This window comes from Gavia stellata, unplaced genomic scaffold, assembly GCF_030936135.1.
Source record: "Gavia stellata isolate bGavSte3 unplaced genomic scaffold, bGavSte3.hap2 HAP2_SCAFFOLD_34, whole genome shotgun sequence".
Classification (NCBI taxonomy): Eukaryota; Metazoa; Chordata; class Aves; order Gaviiformes; family Gaviidae; genus Gavia; species Gavia stellata.
Genome location: NW_026776320.1, coordinates 2035795 through 2057104, shown reverse-complemented (window position 1 = coordinate 2057104; position 21310 = coordinate 2035795). Strand labels below are relative to the sequence as shown.

The 21310-nt window shown below is 45.4% G+C and overlaps 1 protein-coding gene across 1 annotated transcript; it reads right to left on the bottom strand.

Annotated features, from left to right (window-relative positions):
• Nucleotides 1-351: 351 nt before the first annotated feature.
• LOC132320858 (syntabulin-like) lies at nt 352-8977 on the bottom strand. The gene is given in 7 exon segments (XM_059834482.1): nt 352-592; nt 594-1508; nt 3475-3605; nt 4344-4358; nt 4602-4809; nt 6700-6802; nt 8908-8977. Coding segments are annotated over 7 exon segments (1683 nt in total).
• Nucleotides 8978-21310: the final 12333 nt, after the last annotated feature.

Below are 21310 nucleotides of genomic sequence, written 5' to 3'. Positions count from 1 at the left end.
GAGCCAGTGCAAAGCACTTGTACGTTTGCTCAGTGAACCGGCCAGGGAAACTGATTGAGCTTCAAGCTAATTCAGCAAACAAACATGGCAGAGCACTAGCTGTAATTCTCCTTGATTTCCCTGGTCATGTTCGCTGTGCAGATGTGCTGGCACCAGAAAGACATCAGCACAGGGGAGAGACACAGTGCCTGGGAGCAGGAAGACTATTTCTGTAGGCAGCAGTACTGTTAAAAACACCAGTTAAAACCATCTTGTGGAACTACAGGGTTCAGCTTTTTCATTTTGAAACAAGAAACGTGTTTTTGAAACAATTTATAGTGCCAATCAAATAGTCAGGAGCAAAATGGTGGACTACCAGAATAGACAATAACTTTTTATGATCTCTCTCATCCCTCTTTCTCTCTGCCTCAGCCAGCCGGTGCCCAGGGGTGGAGCGGACTTCAGGTTTTCATCTCGAAGGGTGTATGGTGTAGAGTGCAGGGCCACCAGGCCACAAACACAAAGCAATGCTCCAATACTGTAAACGGGATCTGTTCCTCCTCTCCGAGTACGGAAAGCCCACAGGATAGTTGGTACAACAGGGGCTGCTACAGTATCTCTTCTTTATTCCTGTCTTGACATACCCAAAGGCTTCATCATCATGAGGTTCTGTAAAATCACGTTCTTTCACGAAATGGTTTTCATTAACTCCGTGCTCCACCTTCCTGCATGGAGACTCCATAGGTGACAAAAGGATGGCAGCGTTTAGATGTCTTGGAGTTAAGTCCACTACGATACCAGAGTCACTGAACCTTCCAGGAGAAAATTCACCCAGTTCCTTCAGTGAAGACAGTGGGTTTAGAGGACAGGCATCTTGAGCTCTGAAGATGTTTTGAATGAGCTGCTCCACATCTAGGCTAGATGCCACCACGTCAGTCTGGATGGCCTGTTCCACCATCACGTTGCTGACTTTCTCCTCCTCCTGGAAAGAAGTTAGTTTCTCATCCAGAACATTTTCAAGCATCTCTTGATTCACAGCAGAACTGGAGGGAGCTAGATCACTCAACTCAGAGGTTATGGTGGTCAAACTGTCTTCACAGGAATCAGTCCCGTTAGCTGTGCCCTCATTAAGAAGCAGCCCACTATCTGCCACCTCCTCCAGAGCTTGGTCCTCTGTGGTGAGGCTGTCTGGCACTGTGGCACACAACACCAACGGCTTCCCCTCTGAGTCACACCTGTGCTCCAGGCACTGCTCATCTCTCACAGAGCTGCTCTGAGTCATCTCCATGCTCTGCAGCAAAGATTCCAGTTTCTTGTTTTCAATGCTAATGGCTATGAAGTATTGCTGCATTTTTTTGTCTTTCTCAGCCAAGCTGTTTTTCATGCTTTCAATAACCTGCTTGAGTTGTTTAACTTCCCTTCTTGCTTCCAAGGCAGCCAGCTCTGCCTCCACACGATGACACTCTTCCTCAACCCAGTCTTCCTTCATCCGTCCCAGCTGAGCTTTGAGTTCTTCCATTTCTGTTTCCCTGTAGCAAAATAAAAAAGTTATAAAGCTTCTGCTGACCGGTCAGTTAAAGAGTCAACGTGAGGCTCCACTGCACTGGGATGGCTATGCTGCAGAGATGCTCCAAGAAAGAAGCAAGCTTTTCCATGCAGCACTTGCTGCTGCCTTCAACGGAGCTGGCAGAGATGTTAAGTCGGCTGCCCAGACACACCGGCTGACTGCTAACTAGAGTCACCGACCTCGCCACACAGCCAGCAGCCTTGTGGGCTGTGCTCTGATCCTGGACATTCTGAGGTGCAAGTGCTGGCTCTAGGTAAGGTCCAACCAGTGCAGCGCTTAACATCTCACCTACTGCCTCACCCTGGAGGAAATGGAAAGCTGGAGGCTGGAAAGCTGCCCGGCAGAAAAGGACCTGGGGCTGTTGATTGACAGCCGGCTGAAGATGAGCCAGCAATGTGCCCAGGTTGCCAAGGCGGCCAACAGCATCCTGGCTTGTATCAGAAATAGTGTGGCCAGCAGGAGCAGGGAGGTGATCGTGCCTCTGTACTCGGCGCTGGTGAGGCCGCACCTCGAATGCTGTGTTCGGTTTTGGGCCCCTCACTACAAGAAAGACATTGAGGTGCTGGATCGTGTCCAGAGAAGGAAGGGCAAGGAAGCTGGTGAGGGGTCTGGAGCACAAGTCTGATGAGGAGCGGCTGAGGGAACTGGGGATGTTCAGTCTGGAGAAGAGGAGGCTGTGGGGAGACCTCATCACTCTCTACAGCTACCTGAAAGGGGGTTGCGGAGAGGTGGGTGTTGGTCTCTTCTCCCAGGTGACTAGTGACAGGACTAGAGGAAACGGCCTCAAGCTGCGCCAGGGGAGGTTCAGGTTGGATATTAGGAAAAACTTCTATACTGAGAAAGTGGTGAAGCATTGGGACAGGCTGCCCAGGGCGGTGGTGGAGTCACCATCGCTGGAGGTGTTCAAGGAATGTGTGGACGTGGCATTGTGGGACACGGTTTAGTGGGCATGGTGGTCTGGGGTTGATGGTTTGACTAGCTGATCTCACAGGTCATTTCCAACCTTAATGATTCTGTGATTCTGTGAAATGAGGAACTGCTGCCTGGATGCGTCCCCTGTGCCTGCCAGCAGCTCGTCACGTACAGCCAGAGCCAACACTGGCCTCAGACAGCAGGAGGGCTCGGGGCTGCAGGCATCTGGCTTGCTTTGCACCCACCCAGCCCAGCGTGGAGCCAGAGGCTGCTGCCTTGACTTGCAAGCAAGTGGGGAGAGGGGGCCCTTACTGAGATCCAGCCCTCCCAGATGCAGAGGTCGGGCTATCCCGAGCTGGTCCACGGGGTCCCTGGGACTCTGCCTTGGGGCTCCACTCAAACACCCCTTTGTGCCCGCCTGGGCTGTGTGTGCTGGAGAGCCAGCTCTCAGAGCGCAGCTTTAGTAAAAGAGATGACAGAGATGACGTCTGTTGCTGTGGAATGCACATTGCCGCTTTTTTGCTCAGCATCCATACAAAGGGCTCTTGCGAAAAATTCAGTATCTAAGCGACAAAACCACAAGTGGGCACACTGGTTGGTGTAAGAGCTTTTCTTTCATTAGGGGAGAAGGGGGACAGCTGTAGTCATCTTTCACTGAATCAAGCAGAACAGGAGGCTAAGGTAATAACATGCTTGCAAGTCGAAACTCTTATGTAGAAAAGGTCTCAATGCTAAATCAGACTGGTAAAAAATGACCCTTTAAAAACATTCTGCTAGGGAAGTTCAGAAAAGGGAAAAGAGGCAGCCATATTCATAACTAAACTGCATGGTACGTATTCACGGAGCACGCTATGAAACCTGAAATACCTGAAACGAACCTAATCAGATTGATCATATTTCAAATTTCTTAATGAAGACTTTATGTGGTCCAGAAATGAGTAAAAACATTCAGAATTCCCACCCCTAAATGCTCCTGAATTAGTCTTTCTAATTCTGATTTCTGAAGTGAAATATACCTTTCTTTAAGTTTGCTCTCAGATTCCTTCAGCTTTGTTTTCAAATGCCGCACTGTAAGTTCCTTCTGCTGCAGAGGAGTCAAGCACTGCTCTGGATTTTCTGGCTTCACGCTGTGATTGTCACCACAAGAAATGGTGACAAGGAAAAAAAAAATCAAACCATCACATAACATCACTCCTACAGTTCTTAAGTCCTGGCAAAAAGAAAAACATCCCATACACTAATACAAAGCTTGACTCATTTGGGGCTCCTCACCGTCTGCACAAGTGACTCCCTCCGGCAAATCAAAGTACTTGAGGAAATGGCTGATTTGTGGCTATGTGCAAAATTTGCTATTTGTTATACTTGTCTTCAGTGCAGGGAGACATTTAACTTTAAAACACCCACCCAACCCCTCACCCTAAACAGGTGGTGTGCCCAAGGGCAGGCAGCCGGGCCACCGGCAAAGGCACCCAGCTGCAGACACGGTCAGGTGAGGTAGTGTAGGGACTGCGTTCAGCTCCACATGTGAGGTAGGAAGCTGAGCACCCTGAAACCTAGATTCATCCTGTCTAGCTTTAGGTACATATCTGACATGCTTGGCTGTTGAGTTGCCTGAGAGAGAGAGAGAGAGAGAGAGAGAGAGAGGGCAACAGCAGCAGCGTGGTGGCAATTTCTTCTCTGCAATACGTGTTGCATGCTCTGACAGGTATCTGTTTTCTTTCCTGTACGGGAAACTGCACAGAGAGGTGCCTAAGGCTGGGCAGGGTAAATTTTCACCTGAGTGTATCATATTTTCTATACTACCCCATCCAAGACTCTCCAAAGCGAAAGGACCCTTATACAAAAGAACCAGTAAATCCACATGGGAATTGATGCCATGAAACCACATGAAGGAGCCTGCCTTGGAGTGAAAAACAACTATAAGGGGCTTTGACTAAAAGTAACCTTGAGTTTTACAGTGCTGAAACAATAAAGCTTTTACAGGGGATGGAGCACCCTGTTGACTGGCGAGCCACCAATATGAGGAGTCACACCTATGCTGAGGAGCAAGTTGACCTGCACGGCAACCCAGACAGCCAATGCCACATTACCGTGCAGAGACGGTAAGTCAGTGCGCTGAACACTGGCATGCTGAAATAAAGACTTGCCTCATCACTGAGCTGCTGTCATTTCCTTTGCATGAGCCTGGCTTGCTCCTGCTGGCTGAAGAAGCCCCGTAATTCTGGCGGACGTTAGCAGGACACAGCTGGCTTTTGCCCAGTCTTGACAAAGGGTCCTTTTCACGAGAAGCAGGTGGGCTGGCTCTGGACTTGTAGGATAAGGATCCATTATTCCGACCATAAGGGCCACGGCTGCAGGGGAAGCAACACGGTTAAGGCATATTGGATTATCCTCATCACGCAATCCATTATGTGTCTTATTTTACACACAAAGTTGTCTAAACACTAAAACAGACAGGTAACTGTGAGTGGCCGTGAAGAAAGTCAGTCCCAAAGTCATCAGCCACTGCACGTTCTTTCACTGACTGTGGGGCACTCAGTCTGAATTACGTGATCTAGGAAAACCTCAGCCATTTTCACATTTCTCAGTGGATAGCACGATTCCCAGTGACTCCATCAGATCATCCACGTTCCCTGAACCTCTGACTCCATTAAGTAATGAGAGAACTGCAGCCTGGACTAGTGCCAAAAGAACCACACTTCAGCCTTTCCCAGCCAGGTCTGCATAGAGATGCCTGTCCACGGAGGTCTGCTGTAAGACTGCTTTCAAGCTCCTCAGCAAGCAGCCTGAAGGATCACAGCGTGCAGCGAAAACAGATTTTGGTTGAGCCACTGTTCTTTCCTGCCTTTGGCATACCGGCTGCTTCAGCTGCCATTGTCAGCTATTCACTTGCTTAGATATAGTTCGAAACCCACTGTGAGCAGTCTGAAATAGCATTAAAAAAGCACAGCCTTTTCTTTCTTCCTTCCAGTTTCCCTCATACATATCTACCTTTCTTTTCCCACTCTTTACTAAATAATCGGACTGTCAACTGTGTGCTTGACAGCAATTGGTATCTGCATTGCCTGACAGCTGCCAAAGGGCTGGGGTGCTCTGAGGACAGCTTCTCGAGGGGCATTCCTCACTTGCTTTGCCTTCTGCACTATTACGCTGCTAACTTCATCCTCTCATGCCAGTTGTTCTTCTAAACTGTAACGGAAGGGCTAGTTTCAAAAAAATATGGTAAAAGGCAAATCCAGACAGCAAAAGAGAAAGCTTAACCATAAAAATTGAAATACCACAGAATTATGAAGCAAGCTCTCTTCTCAAAATCATCTGACTTGGTTTCCTCCCTTCTCCGAAAATGGAACCGTTTATAAGGAACAGGTGGTTGAGTGGCTGCCGCAGACCTCCATCACACTGCTGCTGTTTGGGTCATTTTATAACCATTTCACAATGAAGTGCAGGACTGTGGCTTGTGACAACGTGGAAACGTTTCACAGCGACTTAAGCCAAACAGTTAAAAGAGAACATATTGCAAAGGAGACATCTCTTTCCACTCGGTACAGTACAGCATCAACTCTTGTGTGAGGCAGAATTTGCCCAGACTGTATGTAACACAGCCACGCATTTGAAGGAGCATTCTTACAGGGGACTTCTGTCCAATTAAGTAGGTCAGTATGCTCTAACGTAAAGTTACATTTAAATGCACAATAATCTATGAAATGATACATCATCTTACTGCAAGTAAGGTGATTTTAGGGCTTCATATTATATCTAGTATTGCTTTCTCCCCCAGCCAGTACCTTTACTTATTAGGTTTAACCTAGAGAGCACTTCAGTAACATTTATTTTTCCAACAGTCTCATGACACAGACAGGAAACTGCTCATTAAGCATCATTCTGCCAACCTCTGTACACTGGGGCAAGCTGCGACCTTGGAGACGTGTGTGCCTTAAGCACAGGGCTATCCCACTGCCAGTCCCAGCCTGCCTGCCAGCTCTTCCACAAAGGGCAGGAAACCAGTCCTGTCAGTTTGAACTCTTTGGTTTTGGTCTCCACACACAGCATTTGTATTTTTTTTCTTCTTTCTCATATCACAGGTCTCATCAACATAAGTACTGCCCGAGAGCACAGCATCACCCAAATTGTTTTAAAACTCACAATACTGCTATTGTCTGTATTAGCTGCAAGACCTTACAGAGTAGTCTACCTCTGCACTAGTGACACCTGCACTATTCACAAAAGATTGCTTTGCTTACTTGAGAGAAAAAGAAGATCTTTTGCTTCCAGCAGCAGACACGTGGACTTCAGGCGCTGAAATACCGCCCATGCTGCTTGAAGAGCTGAAATCGGCTTCACTCCCTGGCAAGGAAAAGGGAAGAGTAAAAACATGATGATAACTCAAAGTCTGTTTTCAAAATAACAATGAATCACAAGCATCCTTCCTTTGTCCGTCCTGTGTGCATTTTAGAAGTTGCATGAATTTTCAAACATCCCTGAGGACAAGCGCTGGGCTTGTTCCAGATTTTCAACGTGTCTTCAGAACCGGCACTTCAACAAGAGCAGAAAAAACATTTGTACACAAAACCCTCATGCTACAGAAGCCATTGTAGGACGCGGCCAGGAACATTTGTTGTTTGCTTTCTCACAGCCATCAGCACGTGAATGAGGCTGCTCACGTGGCTCCGTCAGAAGCCCAGTGATTCGGAACACACAATTGTGATGTCAAATGAGAACCAAAAATAGAGTGAAGGCATCTAAAACACAACCTCCCAGGATTTAGATATCTAGGTGCATAAATGCAAGTAAAATCCCAGTGTTTAAAGGGGCCAAATGTTCGAAATGCCACCACTATCTCTCTGCCAAGACCTGCTTTGGTCTTTATGGTCGAGCTTCCACTTTTGAGCCCAGTAACCACCGCTTACCCCATGCTCTTATACCACAGTGGAATCAAATAAGTGAGATTTGCATGTCTAAGATAAAGACATTCGCTTCGCTTTCTATGCCTACACATAAATAGAGATACATAAACAGAAGGAACATATAGACATATGCACTCAATACTGCTCAAAAAGTGTTAAAAGGAATCACTCTGAGGGAAACAAATACTTTTAGGGAAGTAATTTGGCCACCAAAAAACAAAGTTCAGCGAACACTGAAGCTGTTTATGATTTGAAGGCAAACATGGCCAAAAAATAGAAAACCAGAGTTTTCTATTTTCTGTCTGAAATGATGCTTTCATTTTGAAAACTGTCAAATTTCTTTCTTCTTTTAAAAAGGGGTGAAAACATTAAAAAATCTCCCCAGTCATTCTAAAGATTTTAGGTTGAGTATCATCTCTGTTCAGTCTGAAACACAGGTTTTCTTTAATGCATTGATTTGGCAGCAAAGCCCCAAATCAGTTATTCCCATAGCTCCACTTTGAACATAACAGGGTGTCAGACAAAAAAAGAAATAGGGGATGTAAAGGAAAAGAGAACAGGGAATAATCTACCAATTCCTGAGTAAACATTGCTCAGAAAACAGTTCCAATCCCAGGATTCTCATTAAAAAGGCGTTAATAACCTGCAGGAATCCCAAAAAAGGTCAACAAAAATGGTAACACGATTACAGGGCACTGTTTAGGAAGGGAGATGATGGGAACTTGTGTGTTCTAAGATAAAAAGAAATACTGGCAACACAGGGAGGAGGAACACAGCTGGAAAACTGTAGAGAAACTGTAGAGAAAACCAGGTAACTAACAGCAACACAGGATTCTGGCTGCAATGCGTGTTATTTCATGAAAAATGACTTGAAATAAAATCTGATGGTTGGTGGGAGTTGTGCATAGTAAAATGTAGCTGGAGTAGGTTCAGAATACTTTAACCAGGGAATCAGAAAGCTATTTTAAACGTTGGCATAAATAATAAAGATTGTAATTTAAAAGCAGAGCACAAAAAAAATATCTCCCAAGGGAAGATTCATAACGGCCTCTTTCATATGCACAGTATTTCTTTCTGTGGAGGTGAAACGAGCTAAAAGTCACAGAAAACAGTCAGAAAGAGCAGAAAATTTGCTGCAGTAAATACCCAAATTGCAAAACATGTTCTAGCTTGACCTCACGCCTATTTAAAACAAATACTTAAGAGTGTGCAGTGTGTGTAGCATCGGCTTCTCTTTTTTGACTCATCTTCCAGACTGCTTGAATATACAAAAAGGAATTTTTTTGACTAAAGATCACAGCTATTGCCATCTTCCATACCTGCCTCAACTCTGACCTTGAAACCCCAGGGCCCTTCTTACGCCAGAACTCAGCCATCTTTTCCAGATGCAGGAGCACGTCCCCACAATCCCCACGAGACCTGCACCTCTGCCAAAAGGCATGTGGAGCTAAAAGATGAATTGGCTGGCATGGGTCTCACCCTGTCCAGCAGCCCGGCGGCTCAGGCGCTCCCTGCAAAAGTCCCATCTCTGCATCCCCTACTCACTCAGCTTTGCAGTCAGAGCCGTGGCTTTCTCATGGACCAAGCGCAAGGCTATGCTCGAGGTGGCAGGCATCCTGAGGCGAGAACCTCCCTTTAACGGTGGGCATCCCACTCTCTGTAAATCTGGAGCAGTATTGAGACAATTAACGGGCCAGAGAGAGAGAGAGAGTGAAAGGAGTTATGGTGTGCCTGCTGGGAACTCGGCTTCAAACCCCCAACAAAACAGTTACTAAATTCTACGAAGGGGAACAGCTTCCCTGGGAGCAGACTCCCCGCATCACCTCAGTCTACCCAGCAGACTGCTGTTAGGGTGCCCTTCTTCTCTGTCCTCAAGTCCACCCTGCACACACATCTAAATAGAAGTTTCTTTTCCCTTTACTGAACTAAGTAACAGGCATCTCCTTTTTTTTTTTTTTTTTTTTCCCCCCTTCTGTGAGGAAGGAGATAAGTACCTTACTGCAGAATATTTGTGCCCGACACCCTGAATTGCAGGTGGCCTGTGCCACCAGCCCAGGGCTGAGCAGTTCATTATTTAGGACAGATGGGACTCAGGCTTTTGCCTTTTACTTGCCCATTCCTCCTTTGTAACTTGCTGACTTCTTTTTTGCATCCTCCATTTTCGCTGTGACGTCTGGGCGCTTGCTACAGCCTAAGAGTCTTCTGAACAAAAGGAGAGACGTGTCTTGAGAGGCCACAGCCCAACCACTAATTGTCTACATCTCCACTAAGCAACGGCAACCATCATTTTTTAGAAGGGGGTGGCTCATAAAATTTGCGACACAGAATTAAAAGATCACTTTTCTAGGCCACTTGAATTCAACACAAACTTGTAGATTTGCATTCAAACATACAAAACACTTCAAAGCCAAAACTGTAAGTGCTACTTAGCTTATTCTCCTTTGAAAGAAATGCTTGGCTATTTGAACATGTTTTCCACATCAATTCAACTAAATTTGTTTAAATTCAAACTTTAAATCGAAGAACTATAAAAATCCAAACTAAAGAAAATAGCGCTATGCTAATAATTTTTATCTAACTCTTAAAGCATCTTTTGCTCAAAATATTTATATTTCGATTACATTCCAGAATTATCTCTCGGATGTTACGGAGCACCTTTTTCACTTCAGTGCAATTTAGTTAGCTTATGTTCTAAAAATACTTCATGCCTGCTGACTAACAAAATTCATGGTGCGAAATGAGATACAGAAATTTCCCTCTGCAATGCTAGGCGCCTTGGGCAGCGGTCCTCAGAAACAGGACAAACAGAGAGTGCCTAAGCTTATCAGGGATGAACAGAAGAGGAAGAGGCATCTAATTAGACCTACTTGAAAGATCCAAGCGTGATCTTCAAACACCAACTTTCTTCGGCAGCTGAATGTCCAAGACTGACTTTCCTTTCTGTTAAACAAAAAAAAACCAAAAACCCTAAACAAACAAAAAAGGAGAGATAAAAGAGACAGAGACTGTACTTGGCTTCCATAAGGGCTAACAGCAGAGCTGTCAGAGACCTGATGAGGACCACAGGAGACTGGGGTGGGATTCATCTGACTAAACACGAATGTCTCTAACGTAGACACCCGCATCTGAGCCAACATCGGTTCCATTTTTAGACAACGGAGAGTTACTCAGTAGAACCAGTGAGTTCAAGGCACTGCTTACCTTATCCTAAAGTAAATGCTTACATTTGGGCAGAAAGACCGCGCACTAGAGTCACTGATTTTATTTGTTATATCTCCTTTAAAACAAAATAGGACCTCAGTCCACTTCTGCAGGCGGAGACAATTACAGCTACATTACAGATACACAACTGAGGTCAGACAAATGACCGTCCATCTCTGCTCTATCCAATTTGGCTCAAGACCGTGAATTTACACCTCCCTCACCTCCCAAACAGCTCCCGTAACCCCCAGAAGAAGGGAAATGGCAGATTCACCTCTTAAAGCTGTTCCACTTAGGAAGTGGAAAGAGAGCCAGTCCCCACCCACAGCCCACAGCTCCTGAAGGTCATCTAAGGAGACCTGGAGATTCAAATGTCACCTCTTCTAAATCTCCAACACCGAGGGATTCATGCCAGAGAGAGGAGCTCCAGCGGGATCTACTGGCTGTGCCGGGTCCGTTGAGCCAACTGGGAGGGACCACTCACAAACTGCCACCGGAACCCAAACGTTCTGAAGCGTGCGGGGGAGGGCGGGGCTATGCAAATGACGGACCCCCAACAGCCGCATCCACCCCCCACCACCCACCAGACTTCACAGCGCTGGTGCCTTCCAGACCTCACAGCTCCAACTGCTACAGCACACCACACCTTCCCAGGGTGACGCCCCTCCATGCCCAACTCCAGGACGCAAGCTTTGAGGATAGCACGGGCTTGAACCCGGACACGGCGTCCTCGCTCCTGGAGGGCGAGATGTGCATGTTCATCTCCCTCTGAAAGAGGAAAAAATGACTTTAGAAACCCTCAACCTGACACGACAAGAGCTTTAACTCATTTAAACCAGACACAGAAGATGTTTCTATGAACTTCTGATCCTAGTATTTAGGAACAAAAATACAGGCTTTAGACAAGTATGATTAATTGAAGGAAATCACGCCAGATAATCTCAATGCCACTTTAAAGAGGATTTCACATTGAAGCAAGCTGGGAGGGGATTTTGTCAGCCAGGAATCCATCAGCAAGCTCTTCAATCTTTAAGGGAACTGATTTTTGGAACACTGAAGGGATATTTTTAATGATAAAACCATTTACTCCAAGCAGGAGAAGATCATCCACTGTACACTCGCACTCTGCTATTCACACACCCCTCCCTCCCCGCCCTTTTTTTTTATTAATTAAAAACAAGTGCCACTAAGCAGTATTTCCGATGGAAGGCAAATGTGGGTAAGCCTTCCAGAAATACAGGCAGTTCAAAGCAATTGTCCTGTCCCACAGAGAGCATCCCAAAGGAAGACTGAGCTCCCCAACACGCTTTGCACAACTGCAACCCCTCCCCAGGAAGCCCAAAGAGAAACATGATGCTTTTGAAAAATCCCAGTCCTCCGCACTTGATGGTGTCAGAGCAAAAGTCTGGACAAGAACAAGAGCCCCACTTGAGGCTCAACAAAGCTGTATTTGATGCACAGTCTGGGAAAACCAGAGCCAGCAGATGAACTGAGAGCTTTTACAGAAGGCCTCAGACCTCCCAGCATCAGCGCTGAGAGCAGCTTCCATACGCCAAGCACAGGGATGGAGAAACAGCTGGTCACGAGCAATGGGTCCTTCCCAAGGTCTCCAGGCAGCCTGCACCATAGAGGGTTGCTTAAGCAAGCCGTTTGTAAGAGACAAGGTCTAGGAGGAGGCTCTTCCATAAACAGCATTCTCAAGCCGAGATCCTCGAGAACACGACCTTGCTGCTCGCTCTCTTCCCCTACAGAGCCTGAAGGAGCTGCCCAACGGCTCAGGTGATCTCCATTTTCAAGAGAGGCAGAGTCCAGCAGTATGTAAGGCTGCCAGATCCAGAGACATCTCCTGTATGGATCCTTCCCCTGACATACAGGCCCATGCTGGCCAGTCTGGTATTTATGACTGGAGCTGAAGTGCTCTGGAAGGTCTGCACACACTGGCCACTGAAAAGCTCTGCTCAGTGCTACCAGATGATTTCTAGTCAAATTCAGCAACAGAAAGACAACCGGGGAGAGGCCACAGTCCCGCGTGCAAAGGGAGCAGAGAACAAAACAAAAGATACCAGGGGCAATTCTGGAAGCAGCAACTGGCCGTCTGGCAGACGCATTTTTACCCTCACCTGGTTCAGGTTTTGGGGGGAAGATCTCCGAACCAAAGTCTTCTTTAAGCAACTCCAGCGGGTGGAGAGGAAGGCAGTTGGGAATGGGGACGAGGTAGCCATGTCACAGGGAGAAGAACTGCAGGAATAGAACGACAAGTGTTAGAACCACAAACAGCCAGGGAAATCGAACTAGAGCAGTCTTCAGCCTCAGAAAGACAAAAAGAATGGAGAGGAGGAGGCAAGTCAGGAGGCAGGCAGGGAGATTTCCCGTTTTGAGTTGTACGTAGAGGATCTTCAAACAAATCCTTTGTCTCCATTTTCACAAAAATTATGATCTCGAGCAGGTGGGGCGAGGAAGCAAGGACTGAGTTCAGCAGGCTGGATCAAAGCAGTCAGGGAACTTCTTTCAGAATTCAGAAAGAACTCACCCATGAAACTGAAGCCCTCTCTCAGAGCAAGAACTTCCGACATCATATACCTCTGACTTAGCAGGTTTGTTACTGAGCTACAGAAAAGATTTCCCCAAAGAACTGGAGTCAGGCAGCTGCGCAGCTATAGCCTAACGGGTTTGACATCAGTAGTATGCAAGGCTCTGGAGAATTTGAAAAGGAATTAATCAACACCATCAAACTAAGCAGGATAAAAGACACCCCTGGGCAACCAAAATAACGCCAGCATCCCAGCCCCTCTAGCACATCTCTGAAACTCTCCCAGCATCATCTGGGTGCTGGTGATTACTCAAATCGTGTTGTACATGAACGCTCCAAGATGAGAAGAACCCTGCGTCAAACCCCATTTGGGGTGCCCCCATTTGGCTGGGACACCTCATGCACAGGAATAAATAGTTACCTTTGTATTTCTATACTTTGTGTCCCAGCATCGCTCCTCGGTTGGCATGGGCCACTTGCCAATTTTCTCAACAGCCCTACAGAGGAGAGTTTTGCTTGCCTGAAGGAAACTCTGCAATTGGGTTCACTGTGATCACACAAAAAAGTGCTAACCAGAATTATGTGTTTCTTTTCTTCTTAGCCTTTTATGACTTTCTCTAGCAGTTTCACTTCAAATAAAAGTAAGAAAAGAAAAGCATAGGGGGAAAATGAGGCAATTATTTAAAAATTCAGTCAAGATGAAATGAACACTAAAATCATTGATGCAAGTCAATAATGGTCGCTAGCACGGCTCCACGGGCATCCCACTCATTCTATTAAGTTGCATATTTATAAACTTCTATTAAAATCACTTTTGCCAATACCTTGAATGGCGATTCTTTAAGCAGCCTAAACCACTCACTCACAACAGTGCCCAGTATTTCTTTTTCTTTAAACCTTCATGCCATTCCTGTCAGTGTTTTCTGGCTTCAGCTGTCTCCTGCACTTACCGCCATGCCTGTCTTGAAAAGGAGCTAAGGGACCGTCCATGTCACATCTGTGGCGTGCTTCAGGTTGTGACAAGGATTTTTGCACGGGCCGTAGCCAACATGCCTTTTTTTGTATCCCAGTGGACGAACAAAGGCAGACAATCTTCGCTTTCGAATGGGAAAATCCCACAACAGGACGAAAGGCGCAGCTGTGCTGGACTCTGCTCCCTCACGGATTTAACAACAGCCCTACTCTGTTTGGTAACGTACTGGCAAAGGAATTGGAACAGTGGCAAGGTAAATATGACAACGTAAGTAACCCTGTTACAATATGTTGATGACATACTAACAGGAGCTGACACTAAAGAAAGCTGCTTGGAAGCCACGGTGAGTTTGCTGAATTATTTGGGATTAGCAGGATACAGAGTTTCCCAGAAAAAGGCTCAAGTTGCAAAGGAAAAGGTTCGATACCCGCGCTTCGAAATATCAAGAGACTTGGGAATAGAGAGAAAAGAAGCAAGCTGTAAAACTGCAGAACCAAAATCAAAAAGAAAACAATTGAGAGGGTTTCTGGGGATGGCTGGATTCTGTCGAGCATGGATTCCTAACTTTGGATCGATGGCCAAACCGTTATATGAGGCGGTGAAAGGACGAGGAGAATTGCTAGAATGGACTTCTGGATGTCGGAAAAGTTTTGAAATGATAAAGAAAAGTCTGATGGATGCCCCAGTATTGGGATTGCCAGATAGGACAAAACCTTTTCGCTTGTATGTGCGTGAAAGGCAGCACATGGCCCTGGCAGTGATGACCCAAGTTCTTGGAAGCTGGGAAAGACCCGTTGCTGACTTCTCAAAGCAATTGGATGAAGTAAGCAAAGGGTGGCCAGCATGCTTACGAGCTGTAGCTGCAACCGCCTTCTTGATCCAGGGAGCTCGAAAACTGACCCTGGGACAGCCGCCCACTGCGGAACAAAAACATTTACAGCATGACTGCACAGCCACCATTGAACAAGTTTACAGGAAATTAACCACAAGAAGTAGTCATAATAGAGGACAAGGAGAAATAATTGAAGGAAACAGAAAAGCTGATTTAACAGCAAAGAAAGCTGCCTTATGTGCATGTGTAAGTGGAGTCTTGATACCCAGAAATTGATAGGAAACCTCCTCAATATTCTGAAAAAGAAGACCGATCAGCAGAGACGTTAGTGTTCGAAAAATTCAGAAGGATGGCAGGTAATACCAAGTCAACAGTTTCTCACCACAGCCAAAAGGATGGAAGCCCTCCTCAAAAACTTCCACGGGGAAATGCAAATGGGAGCAGACGCGACGATAAGCAGTGTGAAAAGATACGCTCTAGGACCAAAGATGCAAACAAATGCAGATGCAATAGTAAGAAGATACTGAACTTTTTGTGTAAACAATCCCAAAATACAAAGAAAACCTCCTGTGCGTGATGTGAAAAGAGGAATAACCCCCGGGGAACGCTGGCAAATAGATTTCTCTGAGTTACCAAAATGTAGACAGTATCTACTAGTGTTAGTAGATACGTTTCCAGGATCGCCAGAAGCTTTCCCTTGCCACACCAGTCGGGCTAGAGAGGTTGTTAAAGCATTATATTAAAGGAAATAATCCCTAGATTTGGGATTCCTGAAGGGCTATCTTCTGACAATGGGCCTCATTTCATTTCAGAGGTGGTCCAGGGAGTGTCAAAATTTCTCCAATTTAAATGGCATTTACATACCGCATGGAGGCCACAGCCGAGTGGGAAAGTAAAAAACAAAAAAATGAACCTTAAGACTCTTAAGAGGCACATCTCAAAATTATGCCGAGAAACTCGACTTTCGTGGGTGGATGTTTTACCAATTGCTTTAATGAGGAACAGTGTGAAAAGTGGATGGTTAAATAAAATACTTCACGGGATGGGATTCTCCTTAACAGGTTGGTCACAGAGCTTACTTCAAACTCTGATTATGTTTATAATACTGATTGTAGTAGTTTGTATCGGTTTTGGATGTATCGAGAGTATAATTGTTCGGGCTGTAATGTCACGATCCTCACCCCTAATGATAACCACAACTCAGGAAAGAAAAAAGCCCCTTCCTCACAGGATATGCGCAGTAAAAAGAGAGGATCCTGTGACTTCAAGTGAAGATAAGGCACCTAAGAGGCAATGGGAACGAGGGCAACTAAGCTCAACTGTAAAAAGTACTTGTAACTGTTGCTCGGAACGTAGAAATGCTTAACCGTGTGTTTACCGAGGGGTGCTAGCTTTGTGGAGTTACCACCTAGCACCCACCTCTGCGCCGACATGAAATAAACAAGGATCTCCACTCTGCATGTGTATCAGCCTCTTGCACAGTGGGTAAAGAACCCAACTTCTGGGACAACACTGGGAGCCAGCAGCTTCCCCCCACAGGCGAGCATCTCTGCTGCAGGGCTGGTGGCCCCACAGCCACCCTCGGGCCTGAAGCGCTGGGGGCTGCTTAGTCTGAAGAAAATAAAGGGAAAGTCCGGTGAGAGTCTGCACGCGAGGAAGAGGGTGGCAGGAACAGGATCTCTGCCTCTCTAGTACCACACACCTCTCTCCAGCCTGACATTGCTCGGACACGGTCTCTCTCACTGGTTCTGGTTTCCGCCTGTCGGTTGCAGTATTTGTCTCTTCTTCTGATTTGCTCTTGAGAAGCGATGCGTTTTCTTGACAGACATTGTCTTTTTTCCCCTCATGCCCATGAAGCTTTCTCCAAATAGAAATAACATCCAGCCAACACTTTGGCTCCTCGAGGAGAAGGCTTTTCATCTCATGCAGCATTTTCCCTGGAAGAAAAAGCGGGTTCAGGTTAAGTAGTTCAGTCTCAGCATTTAATTTTCCTGCCGACTGAGAACAGCTGTTAACAGAGGCTGTGTTCATATTTCATCCACGTGTGAATCCAGGAACCACAGCAGCAGCAGACATCACAGGCACAGCTGAGCTCTCAACACCCACATACCCCACCAGCAGAGACCGAGGCATTACTCTGATTACGAGGAATACAGAGGCCAATTCACTTAAAAACCTTGCAGTCGGTCAAGGGGAGGAAAATAAAAAAGGTATTTCTATTTCTCATTTAGAATCATGGTTAAATTGGACCCTAAAGCTGAAGGCCATTTGCGATCTCCCAAATAAGAATCCACCAGCATGCAGATATCGGTCCATCTTACTTAAAATTCTTATTCCAGCACTGACAGAGAACGTGACCTGAGTAGCTGAGATTCACAAGAAATCTGTGCACTGAACACTTAAGTGACACAAGATACACGTCTGGATCCACTTCACCTACAAGAAAATGACTCATCCTTCAAATGCACACAATGGGTCCAGAACTGGACTTCAGTTTCAGGTGGGGCTGTTGTAAAATCACTGAATTTAGTTGTAAGTAGAAATAGAATGTTAGAATATTGGTGTGTTTTGAGACTCGTAACCATAGGAACCTCACCAGGGAGTCACTGTTTTGTATTAAGAAACTAATCGCAACGAGATGGAACAATGAAGAATCGAATAGAGAAGTTTCATTTGAGTCCCGTAACTATGGGGACCTGGTATGCACCAGTGATGCTGCTTGGAAATCCCCTTACCCTTCCCATCTTGATTTGAGTATCAAGAACGCCAATCAATAGACATTAAGAGAAATAACCATTGATTATTTGGGGTATGGATATTGATCGAATTGTATAATCAAGAGACTAATCAACGAAAATTAAAAACCATGATATATTTTGTGCTAAATAATTTGTGTAATGGCAACGAGGTGTGATTTATGTATGCTTTGATTATGAACTAATTGTTAAACAATGTAGCTTTGTCGATAAGGAGGATATTCCTGTCAAGAGAATGGTAAGTTGTAGGCCTGGTTAGTAAACGGAGAAAATCTTCTGGAGGTTCCAAGATTAAAGGGGAATGGAATTTTGCAACTAAGCTGAGCATGCGCAAAGATTGGGTTCAACTAGCGGACACAATGAGGGAGACTATGGATGACCACCAGAGGACTTTGGACAACCACCAGTGTACCTGAAGGCGCATGCGTTATGAACATTTACATATATTAATGAGGTCTCAGAAGTTGTATGGATATGTTAATTGTTTCCTGGAAATATGATGAATATGTATACTTTGATTGTATATAACTTTTGTAGCAGAGTAACTCGGCACAACACTAGGCGGAGTGATCCCCTGTGCGTCCAGCGCTGCAATAAAGAAGTGCCTGCTTTCTAAACTTCAAATTAAGTCTTAGAAAGTTCTTGGTTTTGCTGACTCACGGTAACAGTTTTGGCGACCCAGATGGGACCTTGCGAGTGAGACTGGAAGGGATCGAGTGCTGATCAGACTCCAGCCGGCACCGAGGGATTCTTGGTGAGGACCATCGCCCTCGACCCACAGGAGCTCCTCGCAACGTTCCCTGGAAAAGGGTAAGGCACTTCTTGGGAATTTGTTTGGATAGCCTGCCCGTAAGGTGCAGTGAGAGCTTCTCAGGGTTGGGGCTTTGTTTGCATTGGAAGCCTAGGCATCTGCCCCTAAGTCATAAGCGAAAGCTATTGCTGGGTTGGACATTTGTGTATTTGAGACAGTTGTCATTTGGTAATTTGATATTTGATAATATAATAAGAATAATAAACATAATGGCGTTAACAAAATTGTTTAAGAGTAAGAGCGCGGGGAATTTAGCCATTGACGAGAAGATACCAAAGACATCACCCTTGGGACGTTTATTGACACACTGGAATGAGTTGCATGATGATTTGCATAAAAGTCAAATGATTGAGTATTGTAATAATTGGTGGCCTTTATATGTTTTAGATGATCAAGAGAAATGGCCAACTAATGGGACTTTAAATTATAATACTATCTTGCAATTGATGTTGTCCTGTAGGAGGGATGGCAAATGGAATGAGGTACCTTACGTGGATTTGTTCTTTTACTTGAGACAGCGAACTGACTGGCAGGAGGAGTGTAAATTGATAAGTTGAGGTCATTTAGTGATGGCTTTAACCTCTGAAAACAGGAAATCTAAAAGTTGTTGCTCAGCTTGTGTTATTGGAAAGAGATGCATAAAATGCACAACTCCAAGAGAGGATGAAATGGAGCTAGAATTAAATATAGCCCCACTGTCACGTGAGCGAAATTCTTCCCCGTATCAGGCGCAAGAGGGAGGTATTAGACCAGGAGAAAGGGTGGAACCAGGTAGTAGTAGTGGAATGGAAGAGGATGTGGCGGGACCACCTGAAGTAGCGGTTCATACACCGGTATCGCGGAGAATCAGACACCAGACACAATTGTTAGCTCCTTTGCGACAAGGGGTTGGTCAGTACGGACCGCTATATGTGAAAGTTCCGGTTTCTGTTACTGACTTAATGGCGTGGAAACAGGCCGCAGGAACGTATAGAGAAGATCCGGAGAGTGTTACAGAACATCTTGAAAAACAAGGTCAAAAACAAGTGAGAAGAATGAGAAGAATGGAAAGAAGACACTTCATAACAAACGCACCTGGCACTTAGACATATTAAAGATAAAAACTGTCTCCACTAACTCTCTACTAACTAGCAATAATGATTAACACAAGGACGAATCGTAGAAAAGTAGAATGGAATGCCAAAATAGTGCGCTAGAGTTAACCTGTCTCACTATAACCTCATGATAATGTTAAAGAGCACACCTCCTAGCTAGAAAAGCCCCCAACCCAGTTAAGACCCCTACTCTCTGAGCATGCGTAGTGAATTCAAAGAGAACTGTAGCTTTAAGATGAAGTAAGAAAAGTATTAACCAAGAGTTAATTAAGGGGTAGCACCAGTAGGCATAACTAACTTTGTTAACTGTTTTAAATACCTGTCATGATCTTAACTGGCTGTGCATGTTAGGAGAAATCCCCCATGCCCCCAGCTGCAATAAACCAATGTCAGCTTTCTAAACTATCATTTGGTCTGGAGAGTTTTCTTCGTTACGATTTTTGGTAACAAGAGTAGCTAGAGTTGTGGAAACGATTATTAGGACTCAGGACCCTGCCTGGAATGATTTGCAAGTGGTATTAGACAATTTCTTAGATTGCATGGAAAAAAAGATGGTGTTAAATGTGGCGAAAACACAGGCAGAGGCAGCAGGTGCAAATGGTATACTTACAGGAACTATAGAAAAGAACTTCCCTTCGGGGGACCCCCAGTGGGATCCAAATGTTGTGGACCACAGGCAGAAGCTGACTCATTACCAAAGATGGGTATGGTATGGAGGTAGACGTGCAATGCCAAAAGCTATCAATTGGTCGAAGTTATATGAGGTGAGACAGGATAAAAATGAATCCCCCTCAGTATTTCTAGAAAGATTAAAAGAGATGGCTAGAAAATATACTGATAGGAAATCGGAAACACAAGCAGAGCAGCAACAGTCAGCTTCGATTTTTATGGGACAAGCAGCACCAGATATCAGGAGGAAACTTCAAAAATTAGAAGGAGAGGATTCAAGGAACCTAAGTAAGATGCTTCAAGTAGCACAGAAAGTTTACAATAATCGGGAAAGAGAAGAAGAACAGAAGAAGGAGAAGAAGGAAGACGTTAGGGAGAATCGCCTGATAGCTGGTTTAATGGGAAATTCTGGAAGGGGAATAGGGAGAGGACAAGCAAGGGGAAGAGGAGCTTTTAGGAATTTTGGAGGAAGAGAATTCAACACGCCACTAGGGATAAATCAGCGTGCGTACTGCAGGGAAGAGGGGCACTGGAAGAAGAATTGCCCTAAACTAAAGGCAAACCAGCAGGAAGCTGTGAGAATGATGATTTTGGATGAATGAAGGGAACCGGAGGGGAACCCAGCTGAGCCTCTGGTTACAATCAGGCTGGGAGATTCTAAAGTTGAGTTTTTGGTAGATACCGGGGCAACGTATTCAGTATTAAATACCTGTAAGGGAAGATTGGGAAATAAAACTGCTAATATAATTGGAGCAACCGGGAAGCAGGAAAACAGGACGTTCCTTCAACCCCTAGATCTGGAATTTGGAAACAAAATTATTACACATGAATTTTTGTATATGCCAGAATGTCCAATAGCCTTGTTGGGACGGGATTTGTTATCCAAACCGAGTGCACACATAGTTTTCGAGGAAGGGGATATTGTTTTGAAAATACCTGACTCAAAGACAGCAGAAGTATTACTGACACAAGAGAAAGCGCAGGCGCAGGGGACAGATACCACAAGAAGTGGATGAGGCTGTGATACTGACGGTCTGGAACACAGAAGTTCCTGTGGGGTGGGGTTTTTTTGGGGCGGGTGG